An 18,672-nucleotide genomic window follows, 5' to 3' on the forward strand; every position below is an offset into this window, starting at 1 on the left:
AATTGCCTTTGACATTCTTCAAGATTTTACCTTTTGTGGTCTGCATAAGAAAGAAAGTCAAACAGATTTGAAAACAACCTAAGGATGAGTAAATAAGGACAGAATTAATTGTTGAATGAAATGTCTCTTTAACTCTATATACAGGTAATATAATTAGCCAGACCAGTTGTTTTGAATCATATTGGCATGTGGAAGAGACAAATGTTTTGCCCAGACTTTTAGATATTAAGGTTAATTGTAACCTTTCTACAGTTTTTTGGAAACAAATAAAGCAGTTACTTTCATCTGCCATGAAATCTAAACGTTCATGGCGTCGGGACTCCAAGGTTTTCCAAAGTAAACAGAATGTGTTTCTCAACTGGTGAATAGAAAGCAATTCAATACTTACAATGCTAGAAACATGTCCTGTACTACTGTAGTCATCGCTACTACAGAAAAACACAGCTTTGCTGAATTATTTTAAATCCCTTCTATATGTTTAACCTCCAGAACACCTCATCAAAAATGGCTTTGTGTCTGCACCGAATGCCTCAAATTGAGGTCTTTTAGTTGGCTTTGCCATTTGCAAATGAGAGTTCAGTATGACTTCCTTCATTATAGACCTGCACTAACTGAAGCAAATCACTGTTGTCCCATAAATGTCAAACAAATCAGAAAAAGCAATCAAAAATAATAGAGAAATCGTATGGTGTGGTGTAGCTTTTAAGATCCCATCAAATGGAATACTGGTATTACAAAATCTAATGCCACTGAATACGCCGTTCAGTGGCGCCCCGTATTGGTAATGAGTTTGAATGCTGGTGCTTCATTAAGGGGAAATCATGAGATCAGGCTTGGACAACCCTGTGATTTTAAAATGTGGGATGGTCTTAGAAGGGTGAGCTCAACTGTGAAGCCAGATGTTGGCTTTTACATACTGACTGGCTGGAAGAACTCCACAGGAAATTTTCAGAGTGTTCTCTAACTTGCATTTCTCTCTCTCTCCCTCTTTGTTCAAGGTTTCTCTGACAGCTTACAGTTCACAAGAGGAGAGCTGACTGTTTGGGCTCTGGAGAGATTGGCGTGTACTGGACTGCAGACATTTATCAGCTGTTGACACACCAGGTACAAAGTCAAAATGGCCCGTGGCCTCTTGAACTTGGTGTTTTTATTGAGTATAAGCGGCGGCCTTTGTCAAAGGGATTGCACTGGTGTGGATTGCCCTGAATTGCACAACTGCATCGAAGAAGTCTTGGACAGCGGAGCATGTTGCGCTTCCTGCGTGCAAACGGGTTGCATGTGCGAAGGGTACCAGTATTATGACTGCATCAGCGCTGGCTTCAGAAATGGCAAGGTTAAAGAAGGTGAGTCGTACTTCGTGGACTTTGGGAGTACCGAATGCTCCTGTCCGCAAGGAGGTGGACGGATCAGCTGCCATTTTATTCCGTGCCCTGAGATTCCGACCAACTGCATAGAATTGTCGGAACCGGCGGACGGGTGCATTCAGTGCGAACGAGTTGGATGCATTCACTCGGAGCAGAAGTATGAAGCTGGACACACATTCCAGATTGACCCTTGCCAAGTATGCCACTGCCCGAAAGAAGGTGGGAACCTAATGTGCTATCCGATTCCAAACTGTGACCCGAGGCGTGCTTCAAATCCCATGCTAACCACAACACCCGAGGAAAGCACACCAGAGAGAGACTACAGAGACCCTTTACAACACATTTTTAACCACCAAGGATCTAGAGGTCCCTTTAACAAAGTGCACAGTGATAGCAATCGTCCTTTTAAGCTGCGTATGAGACACGCAGACGAGAAAGAAGAGGATGAAGAAGACTATGATTATCCACCTACTGATTCCTTAGCCTCATCTCTGCATGATTTTGAAGGTACTACGGAGTCAGCCATCATCTCGGTATCTCGTTCAGGTAATTTTACCCCCCGCCAGGGTGTGCAAAGGGGAGCCAAGCAAGAGCTGAGAGAGAGGTTCGGTATTCATAAGTCGACAACAGATAGGCCGCAGTTTCCTTTCTACAAGGACAGTACTGATAGAATGAGAGGCAGTTTTCATAATGACAAACCAAAAAATGAACTATTCAGCCCTCTGAAATATAAAGCAGACCGGGAACAATTCATCCTTCCTGTGGAAACTACAAACAGAGTGGGATTCTCCACTCACAAAGATACCACAGAGATCCAGAGCTTTAGTCTTTATAAAGACAACACCCAACAAGAGGGCTTAACAGATGATGAACATTTCGAATTTCCTACTGTTGGGGATACATATACCTCACAGGAGGACACCACATACAGCGAGATGGTTACTGACTCTCCGTTGACTATTGAGCAAACTACATCTCCACTTTGGGAGACCGCAACTTCAATGCAGACGGCTTGGGAAGGAGTATCAGATAGTCAAATTGATTCACTTCTCCCCAATTACGTGGAAACAGATGGCTCCAAACATGATGAAACTATCACAAGAGAGTCTAGTAAGGAAAAGGCAGCTGTATTGAATGAAACTACTGGCTTTGATGGCATTCAATCAGCTGTTGGTAATCAGAATGAACATATCCTGAGCAGTCCAGGTCCCGTTAAGCAAAGTGCGACCACCTCTTCCGAAACTCTTTCAGAACATGGAAAATCTGAAGCAGAACTTAAAGAAGAACATGAAAGGATTTCAATGGACCACAGAGAACCTTCTGTAGACCACAAACAACATCATGGTGAACACACGAAACCCCTTGAGCACCAAAACCCTAGAGCAGAACATGTGCAAACCTTGGGAGAGCACAACACAGAGCTTGAGAGGAAACATCAGTGGCAGTTGTTCCCTCCAGTTAAGTTCAGTCCAACCAGTCCACCTTCAAACAAACTGTTTAACTACAGAGAGGAGGAGGAAGAGGCAGACAACACCCTCAGAACTCATTCTGGGATGGAAGAAGGTGAGTTAACAAGCAACTGCTTGTCATTTATTCTGTGTTTCAAGTGCTGAACTGTTATGCTGAAGAGTTTTAGTGCATAATTAATGCTAATGTGATTTATAATTGACATTCACCTGGTACCATAAACTCTCATTCTGAGTGCTTGCCAACTTGCCATAGACAAGCACAGCTGTGTAAAGATGACGCTAACACTTTGCCGGGGAATACACCGGGCCTCGCACCCCGCGGTATGACAAGACAAAACAAACAGGCCTCTCTCGAGATGTCTACGGTGACTTGTTTTCACAGATTACATGGCAGGTTACCAATTAAAGTATTTCTGGTATCACACAGCGCTTAGGAAAACTGTTTGCTGTCGTGTTTGATTTCGACATGTAAATGGTAAGGCCTCTCACTAGTCTTAGGAATTGTGAGCTGGAGCATAAATATTCAACTCAGGGGGGCCGTCTGGATCGCTAAGTAAAACACCGCACCCGCTGGGAACATCCTCCTCGCTCAGTCATCATATTCGCTCACACACCAACTAACACCCTTGTGTCGTTTAGCACGCTCCAAGCTTTAATTAGTGAAAAAACATTGCTAGCTATAAACACACCATTGACTGGAAAATGGCTTGTGACTTTGAACCAAAAGGTGTTTATTGGTTTTGTCTGCATAATTCATCTTGACTTGTTCTGAACGTAAATATTTAATTGGGACTTTGAATGAGGCACCAACGTAACTCAATACGTTCCCAGTGCCTACTAAATATCTTGTGACGAAATCACTGACTTCAGATATTTTATAAGTTCAGATGGCGAGGTTAGAACAGATTGAAATAAACTCAACAGTAAAACATCTGGAAACATTACTGAAATGTCATGAAATGAATGTCAGAATGCAAACAATCTTGATAATGGTCTTTATTTTCTTTAGGTAAAATAATTCATTTGATTTGATTGTGGAGTGAAATATGACCTGGTTTTATGAGATTCATCACTCATTTAGAGGTTTAAGTTTTGTTCCAGAGGTTTAAAGAAATGACAGATCGTTCTTTTTCAAATGTAAAACTGTTGTTTGCATAACATTGATAGATGTAACCTTTTGAATTGCATAAGAATAACTCAATCCGTTATCATTTCTCATTGTTTAGTTACTGTTTGGCTGCCAAGATTAGTCTCGTTTGTCTTGCATAGCCTTCATTGTTTAGGCATGGTCAGTATACTGCTAGTTTTGTTTTGCTATTTTTGACCAAGACAAGATGTCCTAAAACAGTGCTGGCAAAGCTTACCCTCTCAGTGGATTCCCTGAACAGAGTAAAGAGTTAAATCTCAGGCTGGAAGGGTCAGCTCAGATCATTGTGACAGAATACTTCAACTAAAAGGCAACATTGCACAATTAGTTAGATAAGGAGAGGTATTAGTTATCTTGCAGGATGCCAGTTGGCCATTGGTCAAAATAAGCAGCTCTTACCGGATAGAAACACTTGGAGCTCTCAACAGTTCGCCTCTCTGCATTGCATGACTTTGATAATCAGGGAAAGTGGAGGCATGATAATGTACTGATAATATGTTTGGCAGGAAAGCAGTTTATCGTTTTGCACATACCGGCATGAATAACATGTGCATTGAATTAAGTCAAAGGTAGCAGCCTAAACTGTTTGTGTTGATTCATCTCACCCACCGATCATGAATGTCTGTAATGGAGATATGGATTGTCCTTTGGGAAACTTGTTATTTGGAAACCGAATGAGGATGTTTTTATGTGACCAAAAAATATGGGGAAAAAATGATTTAGTCCCATAAAGCGTAGGCAAAATGGTTAGGAGTTTTTAAAGGATGGGGCTAAACACGCATTTGAGGACCCGTGGTTTCTCAGTTATTAAAAGTATGTGATGTAATTCCAGCTATAATATGTAAACCACTTTATTTATAAAGTTTTCCAAGTGCTCTACGATTGAGCTCCACTTATAAGCATAATATGTTAATTATGTGAATACACCAGCTATTAGCAGAGGAAATCGGGAGTATGTGTCAAAATTAAGCTACATTGGTCTCCTATTTGCTTGGGATGAAAAGGTGCTAGTGCTTATATATGTCTGTGTATGTGGTGTCTTGCTTAGCACTTTGTTGATATCCTCTTTTATGTCTGAGTGTTTACTGCTAGCAGTAATGCAGTGATTTGTGATCCTGTCTTCCCCTCATTCAAATGCATCTTCTGTTCGCATTTAAGAATTAAAGAGACTCAGAGCCATACAGAGATAATCATAAAGACGGGGCTCTGGAGATTTATTTTTTCCCTTAAGGCTGACAAGCAGGAAGTCGGGTCTAAATTTAAGTTTGTATTCAGATTTGTTAGTTTCTGTACTCACTCTCATAAGGAAATGTCACTTTACTGCCTTTTATCCTTCTCCACCAAAATTTCACTCATGTTCTGCATTTGAAACATCACTATGGTACCATATTCAACTAGTTTAGGAGGAATCGGTTACTTTTCGATGAGAAAAACATCTTGGATTCAAGACGTAATATTTATAGTCTCAAAATCCTATCTTTGAGTATCACCTCTAACTCTTCATCAGTTTATGCCTGAAGGAATCTGGTTTATGATTTGCTAGGGTCCATGCTTATTTGGTCTTTTAATATGTCAATTAATAAAGTCAAGATGAATTTCTTTGCCATGCGTGAGATTTATAAATATAATGCACATGCACAGACTGCTAATGTGGTGTGATGCCTCAAATGGCCATATGGCAACACAATGTACCTCTAATAATGTATTACTTTAGAATTCAAAGTCCTGTTATTGACTTTCATGAAATCAGGCCAGTTTAATCTAAAATGATGGATACTTCATTTTAATAATGTTGGCTGCTTTTTCCAAGTGCTGATGCCAGAAAGATTTTGTGGAGATAGAGATTATGGGTGATTACATCAGTAGATTTGTTGAATTCTGAGATGAATTGCCTCTGCGTCCATAACATATGGAATCAAACAAACAGATCATTGTGGCTAATGTATGCTCTCAGGACACTTGGAAATATTAGTTGTGCTATGATAAATCCTCATGAATAGTGGATTTTGTGTTAAAATGCACATTCATTTGAATCTTGCCTGTCAGCCTCAAATTCTATATTCTGTCCAATGAAAACTGCTGATGATTGACTTTTACACTCATCCATGAATAAGATATCTACTGTTTCTATTTTCTGTCCAAAATACATGCAGATTCAGAATATGATAAGTCTTCATAATATGATATCTCAGCAATTTTGTGTTTTGCGACCAAAGTTTCTGAGTATGCGCAGAGCAACATATTTCAAAGGCAGCTGATAAAAGCTTTGCCATAAAATGAATTAATAACATTATAAAATCTATTAAAATAGAAAATATTAAATTGTAAGAATATGGCACAATATAACGTTTTTACTATTTTTGACCGCGGCTGCAATAAGTTTAGCCTTGGTGAGCATAAAAGTCTTTTGAATAGATTGAAAAATCTATCGACCCCAAACTTTTGCTCTCTGTTGGGAAAGCATGTATTCCTTATATTTTAACATCTGCTAGGTAACAATGCTCCTACCTTGTTGCTGAATACTAAGCCTTAATATTTAATTTACATGTTGCAACGGGTGGTCATATGCGAATCTAATGTCATCATAACTGTGGCATGTTTGCAGCTTAGTTTCCATGGAAAATCCATAGAAATTCACGTTTTTACCAGCTTATACCGCAACTATGCTGTATGATGCTTATCCATATTAAACAGTATGACCACAGACATGAGTGATCGATCATCTTACATCAGAGAAACACACAAGGCCATATACTGGCAGTGTTGTCTGTCTTAAAGCATCTGATGGAGGAGAGCTTGGAGATTAAATGTCCAACAGAGACTCCAACAGCGTAATATGAAACATCAGCACAACCCAAAATCACACTAAAGAAATCACTGCGAGAGTCTGGATGTCAATCAGGTGTAGTGTGATCACACTTTCTCGTCTGTGATAAATATTACAGGAGTGTCAGAGTCTGTTGTAGAGAAGGTTTCTCTCTCTGGGTTTTTTTTAAGTGAAAGAATGAACTGAATATGAGCTTGTTTCTTGATTCTTGCCTTTTTTTGTTGATGTTGGATAGGACTGGAACCAGATTGGCATGAGTGTTTCAGCTGAAAGAACTGAATTATACAATTCGATCTAAGGGTGTGTCACTCACGTCCCCTGACTTAGTCTGTGTTCTTGACAGTAGATAAAAAAGAGTTGGGACACATGGATTTGAATTTGCACTTCTGTGAGAATACACTGTTAAAAACATCAAAAACTTAATGTTTAAAAACTTTGTTTTAAAATATCGTTGGCATATTTTGACAGAAGAGTGAGATTTTTTGGGGTTAGTACATTTTTCAAATGTTTTTGAAACAAGACTTTTATGCTCACAAGGCTGCATTTACTTTAATACGTAAAAACTGTTATATTGTGAAATGTTTAAAATAACTTTTCTACTTTAATATATTTAACATTTAATTTATTCCTGTGATGGCAAAGCTGAATTTTTCATTACTCCACTCTTCAGTGTCACATGATCCTTCAGAAATCATTCTAAAATGCAGATTTGGTGCTCAAGAAACATTTCTTATGATCAGTGTTGAAAACAGTTGTGCTACTTGTATGTCATTCTTATATGGGGATAGGGAACAATTCAGACAGTGTAAATGCTTTACATTTGGGGTGAATGAAGTCTGGTTTCATGTTAGTGTCACAGGAACCACATTCTCCAGTCCAGAGACTCAATAGCACAGAGCGGATAATGCGCGAGTCGAGTCGGCACAGACCACAAAACGCAATGAACTCATTTGAATTCTGCACAGAATGCTATATTTTAAAGTGATATCAAGGGGATAAGAGATTAGGAGGAAACTGCAGCTTTACCGCATTCAACAGCTGTGGCCGAGCTGTAAACTAAACGCTATTGGCTATTTTTTTTTTAAAGGGGAGGAGCTGTTCGATATATCCCTGTCTTCCTGTTTCAGTGGAAATGATGTTAAAGTCGCAATGAAATCAAATTTGACAAATCTTCTTTTTATATGTAATATTGTAGTGTTTGTTATAAATGATTTAACTGTGCACTTCATTATTTTTTCTAAAATTCATGTACCCTTATAATCTTTAATCAAATACATTACCCTTTCCTCGCCCATCGAAACAACCTCTCTTCTCTTTCGGTCACGTAGAATGGCGATAGGGTGCGGCCAGATCTGATGAGGGTGCGGCTATCGGTGCAGCCCCTCTCAGAGAATCGCATTCAAATCTGCCTCCATTTTGTTTGCAACGCCCAACCTCCTACGATCCAATCAATTCCCGAAGGACGAAATCAAGCCCTGCCCTACATTTTTTTCTAATTTCAGAAGCCGTTTCACTCGGGAAAAAATGACAATCTCAACTTCCTTTTCTCGCCGACTTTAACACGTTGAATAATGCTGCGAAACTGTGATGCCCTATTTTCAGGAATCTTTGTTGAATGGAGTTCAAAAGAGCGGCATCTGTATGAAATGAAGAGCTCTTTTCCAAAACGCTATAAATCCATTTCAATAGTTTTCAGGAAAACTACATTTTTTACCTAGACCCACACATTTTGTGAATATTCAAATTATCCTGTTTAAATGTTTTATTGGTTCAGTCTGAACATTTTGAACAATAATTATTAAATCAAACAACAATATTGTTAATGATAATTTAAAAGTTAATTTTATTTTTTTCCAAAACGCTATAAATCGAAATAAACCTCAAACAAATAGTACCAATTTCAGCATATGCATGGAAAAAACAAATTATTAATACCAATTTCAACATATGCATGAAAAAAACGAATTATTAAAAATGATCAATATATGATAACGATATTCAAAAAAGGGATGGGCACCCCTCCAGCACATGCGCACACACACACACAGGCTACATAACATGTGAGCAAAGCGGAGCAGCATGACGCTTAAATATAAGTTAAAAAAAAACAAAAAAACAAAATAAACATTTCACATTTGTTTTTAATAATATTACATTACTTATTTTTATTATTTCATCTATGTTGAGTAGGCTATGAAAAGGGAACCGCATGAGATGAGTAAGATAGGATCAAAATTCAAAAGCTGCCCAATATCGGAAAATATTTGGAGTGCGTCAGACATGATTTTGACCACTTATTAAGTTTTGTTTTGTAGAAAGCTTGTAAATTTCGTTTCATATAAATTGTATCTTCATTTTAATAAATGTTTCATCGACAAATTGACTGGATTAAAACATTAGAAGTAAATATCAGACAATATAATCAGGACACAGAGGCGCGCAGGTGAACCGGAGCGCGTCTCATAATATGAAACGAAACACCGCGATGCTTGCCTCACACAGGCCTGAGAACTAAGCTACAGAAAGCTTTAAATATCTACTTTTAAACAAAACAATTAAAAACTAAAATAAATTGGCAACTCTCTGCGTATGTAGGCTAATTCGAAGTATGCGTTTCTCTATGCGCGTTCACTGCGAAGATGGCGAGTAAGCATCATCAACTTTATCTTTGTTGCTGACACTGAGACCCCGTTTACACCTGGTATTAAAATGCGATCTGTATCCAGATAAGTTATCCGGATAATAAGTACCGATTGCATTTACACCTGGCCACATAAATGTGTTTTTGCAAAACGGATAAATCCGATCTTCGCCTCCTGCGTTATATGCAGATTTATTGGATTGCACGCCACCAAAAGCAACAGATCTGAGCGGCATTTTATTGATCATCAGCTAATTTCCAAAATCCGAGACATCAATAAGAGAGAGTGGCAACAGGCCTGCTAAGATAATTTCGTTTCTTTACTTGAAGATGTGTTATTTGCGTCTGTGACTTACTTTCACTTTTATTTGCGATGTTTGCACGTTGAATAGACGCTCAGCTGCTCATCTGCGGTGATGCCTGTCGCATCTGACTAGGCTATAACATGACATAGCCTGTATAACACGCTCTCACTCGTTTATTTTTTAGCATTTTTGGGAGGAGTAAAATATACATATGTGGTTTCAACAACCAGATTGCGTTTACACCTAGTAAAGATCCGGACACAATGCGAGCCAGACTACCTCCAGATGTGGTCAGGCAGATTCGATCACGATCCGATCACAACGCGTTTACACCTTGCATTAACATGCGTTTTTTATTATCCGGATAACTTATCTGGATACAGATCGCATTTTAATACCAGGTGTAAACGGGGTCTGACAGAAAACACTAGTTTATTAATAAACAATTCAAATGTTTCATGCATCATTACTTTTGCCGGTTCTTTGTGGCAAGCTTTATGCATACGTTGAGATGCGGAATATGCAATTAAAAACGCTCATATGGTTTCTCTCCCATTTAATTAAATCAATATATGTGATTACTGATAATACAAATGGCTTAAATGATCTACTACTAGTCGACTAGAAAACTAGGACTCATTTTGAGGAATGAATGAACATAATAAACCTCTGTTCAGAGTGCCGCCGTGCTGGATTGTGTAGAGCGCTCATTGAATTTGAGGATTTATCGTGTTTAGGCTAAAAACAGGGCTGGCGCTTATCGTGGTTTGGAAAGAAACTGTATCTTGCAGTACATTTTAAACAAGGAAATATAGCGATTCGGCATGAAACGTTGATAGAGCAGTGAAAGGGTTCTGTCCACAGCAGAATGACACGACAAACTCATTTTTTTTTAAAATGTCGTTTAACGCGTTTTGGAAAAGAGCTCTTCAAATAGAAATCTCTTGTTTTATTATAAATGACTTGACTGTCACTTTTGATCAATTTCATGCATCCTTGCTGAATAAAAGTATTAATTTAGTTTTAATAAAGCTTCCTTTTGAATGATTTTGTATATCTGCTAAAAGTTAATTTTGTCAAGTACACAATTGAATATAGCCTCAATGCTACCAGACATGAACTAAAAGCCACAAAACTCAATTTTAAGCCATTGGAAAACTGTCTGGCATGCAAGAACCAGCCAATGACATTACAGCACATAGATTTTATCACACAAGAAAATTACAAGCTGCATAGTCTTTGTAATTGCAATGGATTTTCTATATCAGTGTGGTATGAAATGAAGAAAACTGAAAGTGCAGGCCCTTTTGAGTTAGGAGAAATATGAGATGCCCTATTAAACTCTGTCCTTATGCCTAGCGTGACAGGATGATTTGAAGTCACCGTGAGAATACATCATTTCACAGAACGGTTGAAAAGGTCTAGTTATTGCCTCTTGGAACCGGGCGACTGGGTGCTGCTCTCAGCAGAAGTGATTTCTCAATTCCCATAGGCCCACAATGCTGCAGGAAAAAAACTGCAATTACCAAGGACCTTTTCGTTTCTAATCCACGCTTATTCACCAGCACAAGAAAACTGACCAATCGTGTTCTTCTCCTCATATATCCCTTACTATAGGAAATATGAGTAGGCCTGTGCGTTTGGGCTTTTGCCAATGTGTCTTACTGTTTTACTGTCCTTGAGAAATTGCCCTGTATTCTCACTGCACTTCTGGTTCTTTTTGTTCCCCTTGAAATATGTGAGTTGGAGCAGTAATTCTCTATTCTGAGCTGACAGACAGTGTAGAAAGCTACCATGACTCTTTCTGAAAGAAAAATATTCAACAAAGTCTCTGAAGCAGGGCATTTAAAATATGAACCCCATATGAGATTTTGTGGGGGAGGGGGAGTCACATGCCAATTTCACGCACATTCACACAAAAGTTTGACTTGGTTAGTGGTGCAAAAAAAAAAATGCTTATCTGGGAATGCAGTTGGAAAACGAGGAGTACGTGGGACTTTCCTTCTTTTGTTTGTTTTTCTTGTCTTTTTTTCTTTTTTAGACCTGCATTGTTTGGTCAATTTCACTTTATGCCTGTTGTGCATATTGCTCGTAGAAAAATTAAAAAATAACAGTGCATCATGCGTATACAATGTAAAATATGTATAATTTTAAAGTTTCAAATAAAGATTATTGGAATGTATTTTTACAAGAAAAACTATTTAAAATTGTCTTAGTTTCTTTGTAATTTTTGGTAAAATTTTGCGCCTATTTACACAACACCGTTTTCAAATCTGACTTTTGTTTTAATGCAATTTGGCCATTTATTTACCCAACAACATCGTTTCCAGGGCCTGATGATGTACACCTCTGAAAAAGAGTTTCGATGTTATTGTCTCTGTGCAAACTACAGAAATGCAAATTTGTGAAAACGGTGACATCATGCACATGCATGTTACATGTTCAGTCTATAGGCATGTAATGTGTTTTTACAAATTGGCATGAATAATGCAGCATTTTTAGTTGTTTTCACAGATCCGTGTGAACGGGGGTCATTTCAACAATATTGTCGTCTGGTCTGGAAAAAGGAAAAACTTTTCTGTTTTTAGTACATTGTTTTTTACTGTACTGTATTAGTGGGTGAAAGGTCTGTTTTGGAAAATCACTCATCAGCTGCTTTAAATGCTACAAGCATAGGGAGTTGATTGTATTTTGAAGAACAATTAAGATATGGATCTCTCTCAACAATGTGGAACAATGCCGCTCTTAGCAAGGGCTTATCTTCCACAATCAACAAACTAGCAAAGGGTTTATAAGAGACAAAAGTAGTTGACATTATGGCCTCAACATTTCAAAATAATAATGGAGCTAAGCATGTGAGGAGTAGCTCATTAAAAATACTAAGAGTGGCTACCTTTAGTATAGATCTCCCCTTACTCAGCGAGAAGTGCAGTTGTTGACTCAATAAAATCAGAACAGCTAACAATACACTCAAAAAGGGGATTTTGAAAAGAGGGTTTTCACAGTGATGCCAACCATTTTTGGTTCCCCAAAGAACCTTTCAGTCAACAGTTGAACCATATTTTCAGTCTTTTTCCACTATAGAGAACCTTTTGGGCAATAGTAAAGTTACAGTGTGTGTTAAAAGTTGTTCATGGAACCATTGATGCAAAAAGAAACAACTTTATTTTTAAAAGTATAGACCAGAGAAAAACTTTATTTTTTTAAATTTGAGGATATTTGAGCTTTATGTATCTGTCTGTCACGGTAAAAATCATGCTAATTTTGGCCTTTTTTTTTATTTTCACAAAAACGTTCCTGACACATTGCAATGTCTTGCAGAAACTTCTAAAATGGCCATGCATTTTTCTGAGTCATACCGATGCTACTTTCTATTAGCATGTGCATACTTTTTTTTTTTATGTAGGCTATATTATATTTTAAATAATATCTATAATATATTTTATCAAATAAAAATTACATATATCATTTATAATAATATTAATATAAAATAATCATTTTGTAAAATGTATTTATTTTATTATTTAATTACTTTATTATGTTATTTTATTATCTGACAATAAAAAAACTAAAATAGGTGAAACATTCTTCGTTTGTTTAAATTATATGTTATTACATTTAAGTTTTTTTTTTTTTTTGTGGCTTACTTTGAAGGGATTTTTTTACTTTGACCAATAAGACTTGGACCAGCAAAGCTCACAACACTATCAGCGTTCTGTATTAGGGTTTTATATCTTAAATGTTTTTCATTCTTCAAATCATTCCATGTGATGTTAGCAATGACATCGGTTAGCAGAAAAGGAAATTACTTGACCTGGAATGCAAGTGTTGGAATGCAAGACTCCAGACTAATTCCTCGTTGTGCTACTTCATATTAGCAGAAAATCACAATTCACTGACACATGCCGGCTACGCCTCAGCTTCTTTCCTGGATGTTCCTTTGTATGCAAAAGTGTGTTGACGTGTTCCTGAAAGTGATGGATTACCAGACACAAACAATTTGAAGGAGTACGGAAAGCCGGATGGGGATGCAGGTCATTGCAAGAGATTAGACTCATTAAACAAAGAGACTTTATGTAGAGTTGAAACAACAAAGCCTGTTCATTGTCCTGGGAAATGCATTATGCATCTGACGGCTTTTTGTACAGTTATCAAAGGACGTCTTGAATATTGTGCCAGTTACAGAATAATGACAGGAGGAGGAGATGCTGAATGCGATAATTATTGCTGTTTAACATAAGTTTACACATAGGAGTCAACATGAACAAAGGGCTAATGATGCTCATGTAATATGTAAATGAAAATAATGAGGCGTACTCAAATGCTTTTGAATGCATACACATTGTACGATTTAATAACTGATGAATTAGGTTGAATTATTTTAGTGGTGGTAACACTTACAATAAGGTATTTTTTGTTTAGTTAAACATGAACTTTCTATGAGCAACATATTCATGTTATTTAATAATAAACACAATTGTTCATTGTTTGTTCATGGAGTTCCCGTGCATTAACTAATGTTAACAAACACTGATTTTATTAATGTAATATTAAATGTAGAAATTAACATTATCTAAGATTAATTAATGATGTTGAAGTATTGTTTATTGTTAGTTATTAGTTAACTTAAGTTGAAGACTTATTGTAAAGTACCATTTATATACAATCGTGCTCAAACTTAATGGCACCCCTGGTAAATATGATCAAAACTGGCAGTAAAAAATAAATCTGCATCATTTATCCTTTTGATCTTTCATTCCAAAAACAAAAAATAAAAAAATCGAACCTTAAATTGAAGTAAAAGAATTGAAAGTGGTGAGGAAATCACATTATGAAATAAATGTTTAAACACGTTGGCCACAATTAGTTTGTGACTTGTGTATAGTTTGGAGAATACCTGACAAGAGATCAGAGACAATTCCTCCATTCAGACTCTCTCCAAACCCTTCAGATTCACAGATCCATGTTGTTTGTTTTTGGATGAGCAAGGAAGATTTTTCTTGAAACCCTCCCAAACAACATGTGGTGATGTAGGAGTTGTTTGATTTAAAAATATATATAATCATAGTCTTTCTGACCCCAAGAATCAACTAATCTCTGCAATTCTCCATCTATAATCCTTAAAGTGTCTTTGGCCACTCAAACTCTCCTCCTCACCGTCCATTAAGGCAATATAGACACGTCCTCTTCATGGCCGATTCATAACATCTTTAGTAGATTAGAACTTCTTAATTGTTGCCCTGATAGTCAAAATGGGGATTTTCAATTCCTTAGTTATTTCCTTTTTTATTCACTATCTATTTTGTGATGCTCAACAATCTTTTGATGCACATCAGAACTGTAGTCTTTGATTTTACTCAATGTGATGAACGATTAAGGGAATTTGGCCTTTGTTTTTCCTCACATTTAAACTCATGTGAAACAAGAAGACATGGCTGGACAATTTCATGTTCCTATCACCCTGGTTTGCCAAAAAAGGTCAACATTAATGGGAATAGACTTCAGAGATATTATATTTCATATTGTGATCATTTCATTTTTATATAAAAAATATAAAATATTTAAAATTTATGTTTTTTAATAGATTTTTTTATAGATTTTTTTAATTAGAGAGCAATTTAGAGTGGGATGATTGCTTTTTATAGGAGGAAAAGTAGCAATGAGAACAACAAAGAATTGTTGAGAGTGAGAGAGTGGCTCAGAGGTATAAGATAAAGAATGAAGCGTGCGTGGCCAATTATTATAATAATGGCAAAGAAAAGGATGTCCAGAAAATGTCATGGTTTTGGTTTTGCATTATGTCCATGTCTAATTTCCTTGTCACTGTTATTTTTTTCCCCCATAAACCTGTTCGTGTAGCTAAATCCATTAGTTGATTTAAAAAAAAAAATGGAGACCACTCAACAGGGGTATAATGTGAAAATAAGTCTACTAAAGAAAGAAAACGATTTCATTCATGAGCGGAGCACGCTCGGTATGCTCACTTAAAATTGAAAGGCTTCAGGCACTTGTTCTAAGAGCTGACTTCATAGATATTGTTTATTAAAAAGCGACTTTGGTGGTGCACATTTAGAAGTACATTGGAAAATATACATTTGGGGCCCTCAAATGCATTCAATGTCAAGTAGATGTACTTTGCAAGTTAGTGGCCCTATGCCATTGTTTGGTAGTGTATTTGTCACTGTTAAAATGTCCGAGATTTTGCAGCAACCCAGAGTGCTCTGATTTTAAATTTTCTCACCTGTGTGAGGTGAAATTTACCATTAGTCTAAGAGTATGCAATGGATCATTTTGAATAGCCATCATTCTTAGGAAGTGTTTGGAAGTCCTCAGATTTTATATGCATCTCCTATCCCTTATCCCCTATTGGTTTGTTTATTAAATATATATGCGCAAATTCATTCAAATATTCAATTCAAATTCAAATTCAAATATATTCTTTAAATTCATTCCACAAAACCTCCACAGATTTCCCCTAAAATCATCTGCAGATTGCATCTGGTTCTAGTTAGAAGTGTTTAGCTCCACAATATCTTGTTTAAAGTCCAAACTGCAGGAACAACGTCCATTTTCTCAAAACATCGTCTCGCTGATGATACAGTCTTTGTTTGTATATGGAATAATGATGCATGCACAATGTCTCAATGAAATGTTCGATGTTTCTTCCGTATTTTATCCTTTCTCGTTAACATTGACGTTCACCTTGAACTTCCTGCTTCAAACTGGGAAGGAAGGATTCGATTTGTGCCGTTCGATAAAACAGTTTAAAAGAAAACAAAATAAATATTTTGGTTGTTCAACATCTGTTTTTCTGTGGGAATGAACAATGGGTCTCTCATTGTCTGCTTTGGGAGTAAATAACCAAAGTCAAGAGCTCTTCAAGGTTGCCCAGAAAGATCAGACAATTGCCGCTTTGAGGTCAAAATGTGACTTTATAACTAGTTAAATGGGAGTATGGTTAACTGAAAGTTCAACTAATGAACTCAAGTTCGTCATCACAGATATGTCAATGAACGCCAATGGGCCATGAACGCTTTTAAGAAGATTAAAAATGAGATCATTAGGGTGACTGAATCTGCCGTTTGTGGCTGATTATGGTATTTGTGCGACCCAACAGAGCTGTTCAGTCTTGACGTCAATTTGTAAGTCGACCAAGGCTAATTTGTCATGAGTCCTCTTGGTAAACTTTAATGGATTCTTTTTAGAACAGCAGTTTTGAATTTATGAGTAACATACGGTGTGTGGTTGACCGCTGTTGAACAAAATGTAGAGCAAAACGTTAGTCTCTTCAAATAATCTTAACCATATTGTTTTACTTAAACATATGAAAAGCTGCTATTCTAAGCCAAACTGCTCTAAAACTGGCAATATTTGAAATGTTTCTTTTGCGTTTACAAACCAAACTGCTCTATTTCATGTATCAATACCTTTCATTAACTTTCAAGAATACTGATTTTCTTCATTTGTCTTTACTGTATTTTCTGGTTAGTTGTTTCCATCATTCTGTTCACTGATTCAATCCACGCTTTCACAAATCCCCTTGGTTTTGATCCTGCAGATGTTCTGTGACCATCTGTGAACAAAAAGGCGAAATGAAATCTGGGGAGCTCAGAGAGGACCTGTTTTGAAGAGAGCTTTGTATTGTAACCATCTGCTTTACAGATGACCTAATGATGATCTAACAGAGCAATGGCAACAGCCTTCGTTTTAGCACCCACCCCTTCACGTAAACATGTATCACCATGGGTTATCAATGGGATGTTTTACAGACCTCAACAACAATCTGATCAATACTGCAATTCAACAGGCTCTTAGTATACAGGCCTTTAAGCATATTGAAGAAAATCCTTGAGATGGATGTTTTAATTAAGTCAAAGCCTAAACATTAGCTTTGTTTAACTTAATGCGCAAGACCTTCATTGCGAAATTAGTCTGGGCTTAATGAAAGACTCGTGCTACATTTTCTGATCTTTTAAAAAAGCAGCCTACATTTACAGATTTCATTATTAATTACGAGATGCATACAGTAGTATATAATACTAATAGTTGTTGCACTTGAGCAAAATGAAGGAAACCCAAAGATATTATGAATCATTGCGTGCGCTTTCCTGCTTTCACGGTATCATAAAATGACATGCACTGAATAATGTGAACACAACATATGCCCTTGAACAAATAAACAGATGCCAATAGAATTCAAGGCTCAAAAAGGGGGCATCACTCATGTTTTATGGCTGTGAAAGTTAAACAGGAAAGCAGAGACGTTGTTTTTAGCTGATTGCTAAGCGACTGTTGTTTTGTGTTGGGGTCAGTTTTTGTGTTCTTTAATAGAGTACCGGTCACTCTTTGTCTCTTAAGACTCTTTGCTAATGAGTTTTTCTCTGCTGTATTGGGAAGATTGTATTTATAGACAAACCTTATACTATTTTAAGCATTACAGAATGTTTTAATAAATAGTGTAGTATATAAACCAGGTGCGGCATGACAAGATTCCAGCGCCACACCATTTTTTTTGGTCTACATGAAAGTTAAATGCATTGAACTTCCTTTGCTGCACTCGCAGCACAAAGAAAACTAATAACACATGGTGCTTCCACATCCTTTCTATGGTTTTGCTTGCGGATCAACTTAATCAATCTCTTCCCAATCATGCTTGATGTTTAAGAGCAGCAGGATTTTGGTTCAATGCATTTTCTGACACATTAGCGCAAAACAATGGAAACCAAACAACCAACAGCATAGATGAGATACCATTACCCCCTTGTTCATGGGCTTTGGAAAGCATGTTACATTTTTTAATAGTGATTTTTTTTCTTGATTATTCCTTGTCTGACTTAATTAGAACAATCAGTATTAGAGATGTTTAATCAATTCCAGAATTTCGGACATTTTTTTTGGAAATTTTAAATTAAAATGTAT

General features: G+C 36.9%; 1 protein-coding gene across 3 annotated transcripts in view; it reads left to right on the forward strand.

Annotated features, from left to right (window-relative positions):
• Positions 1-18,672, forward strand: part of fbln2 (fibulin 2) — a 55,559-nt gene that overhangs the window by 6,155 nt on the left and 30,732 nt on the right. For all 3 annotated transcript variants that reach the window (XM_089124958.1, XM_039673933.2, XM_039673934.2), the window contains one exon: positions 999-2,927. In XM_089124958.1, the coding sequence (XP_088981084.1) occupies positions 1,118-2,927 (1,810 nt within the window). In that variant the 5' untranslated portion in view covers positions 999-1,117. The remainder of the gene's footprint in view (positions 1-998; positions 2,928-18,672) is intronic.

This window comes from Pimephales promelas, chromosome 21 (genome assembly GCF_988280905.1).
Source record: "Pimephales promelas chromosome 21, fPimPro1.hap1.1, whole genome shotgun sequence".
NCBI classification, from domain to species: domain Eukaryota; kingdom Metazoa; phylum Chordata; class Actinopteri; order Cypriniformes; family Leuciscidae; genus Pimephales; species Pimephales promelas.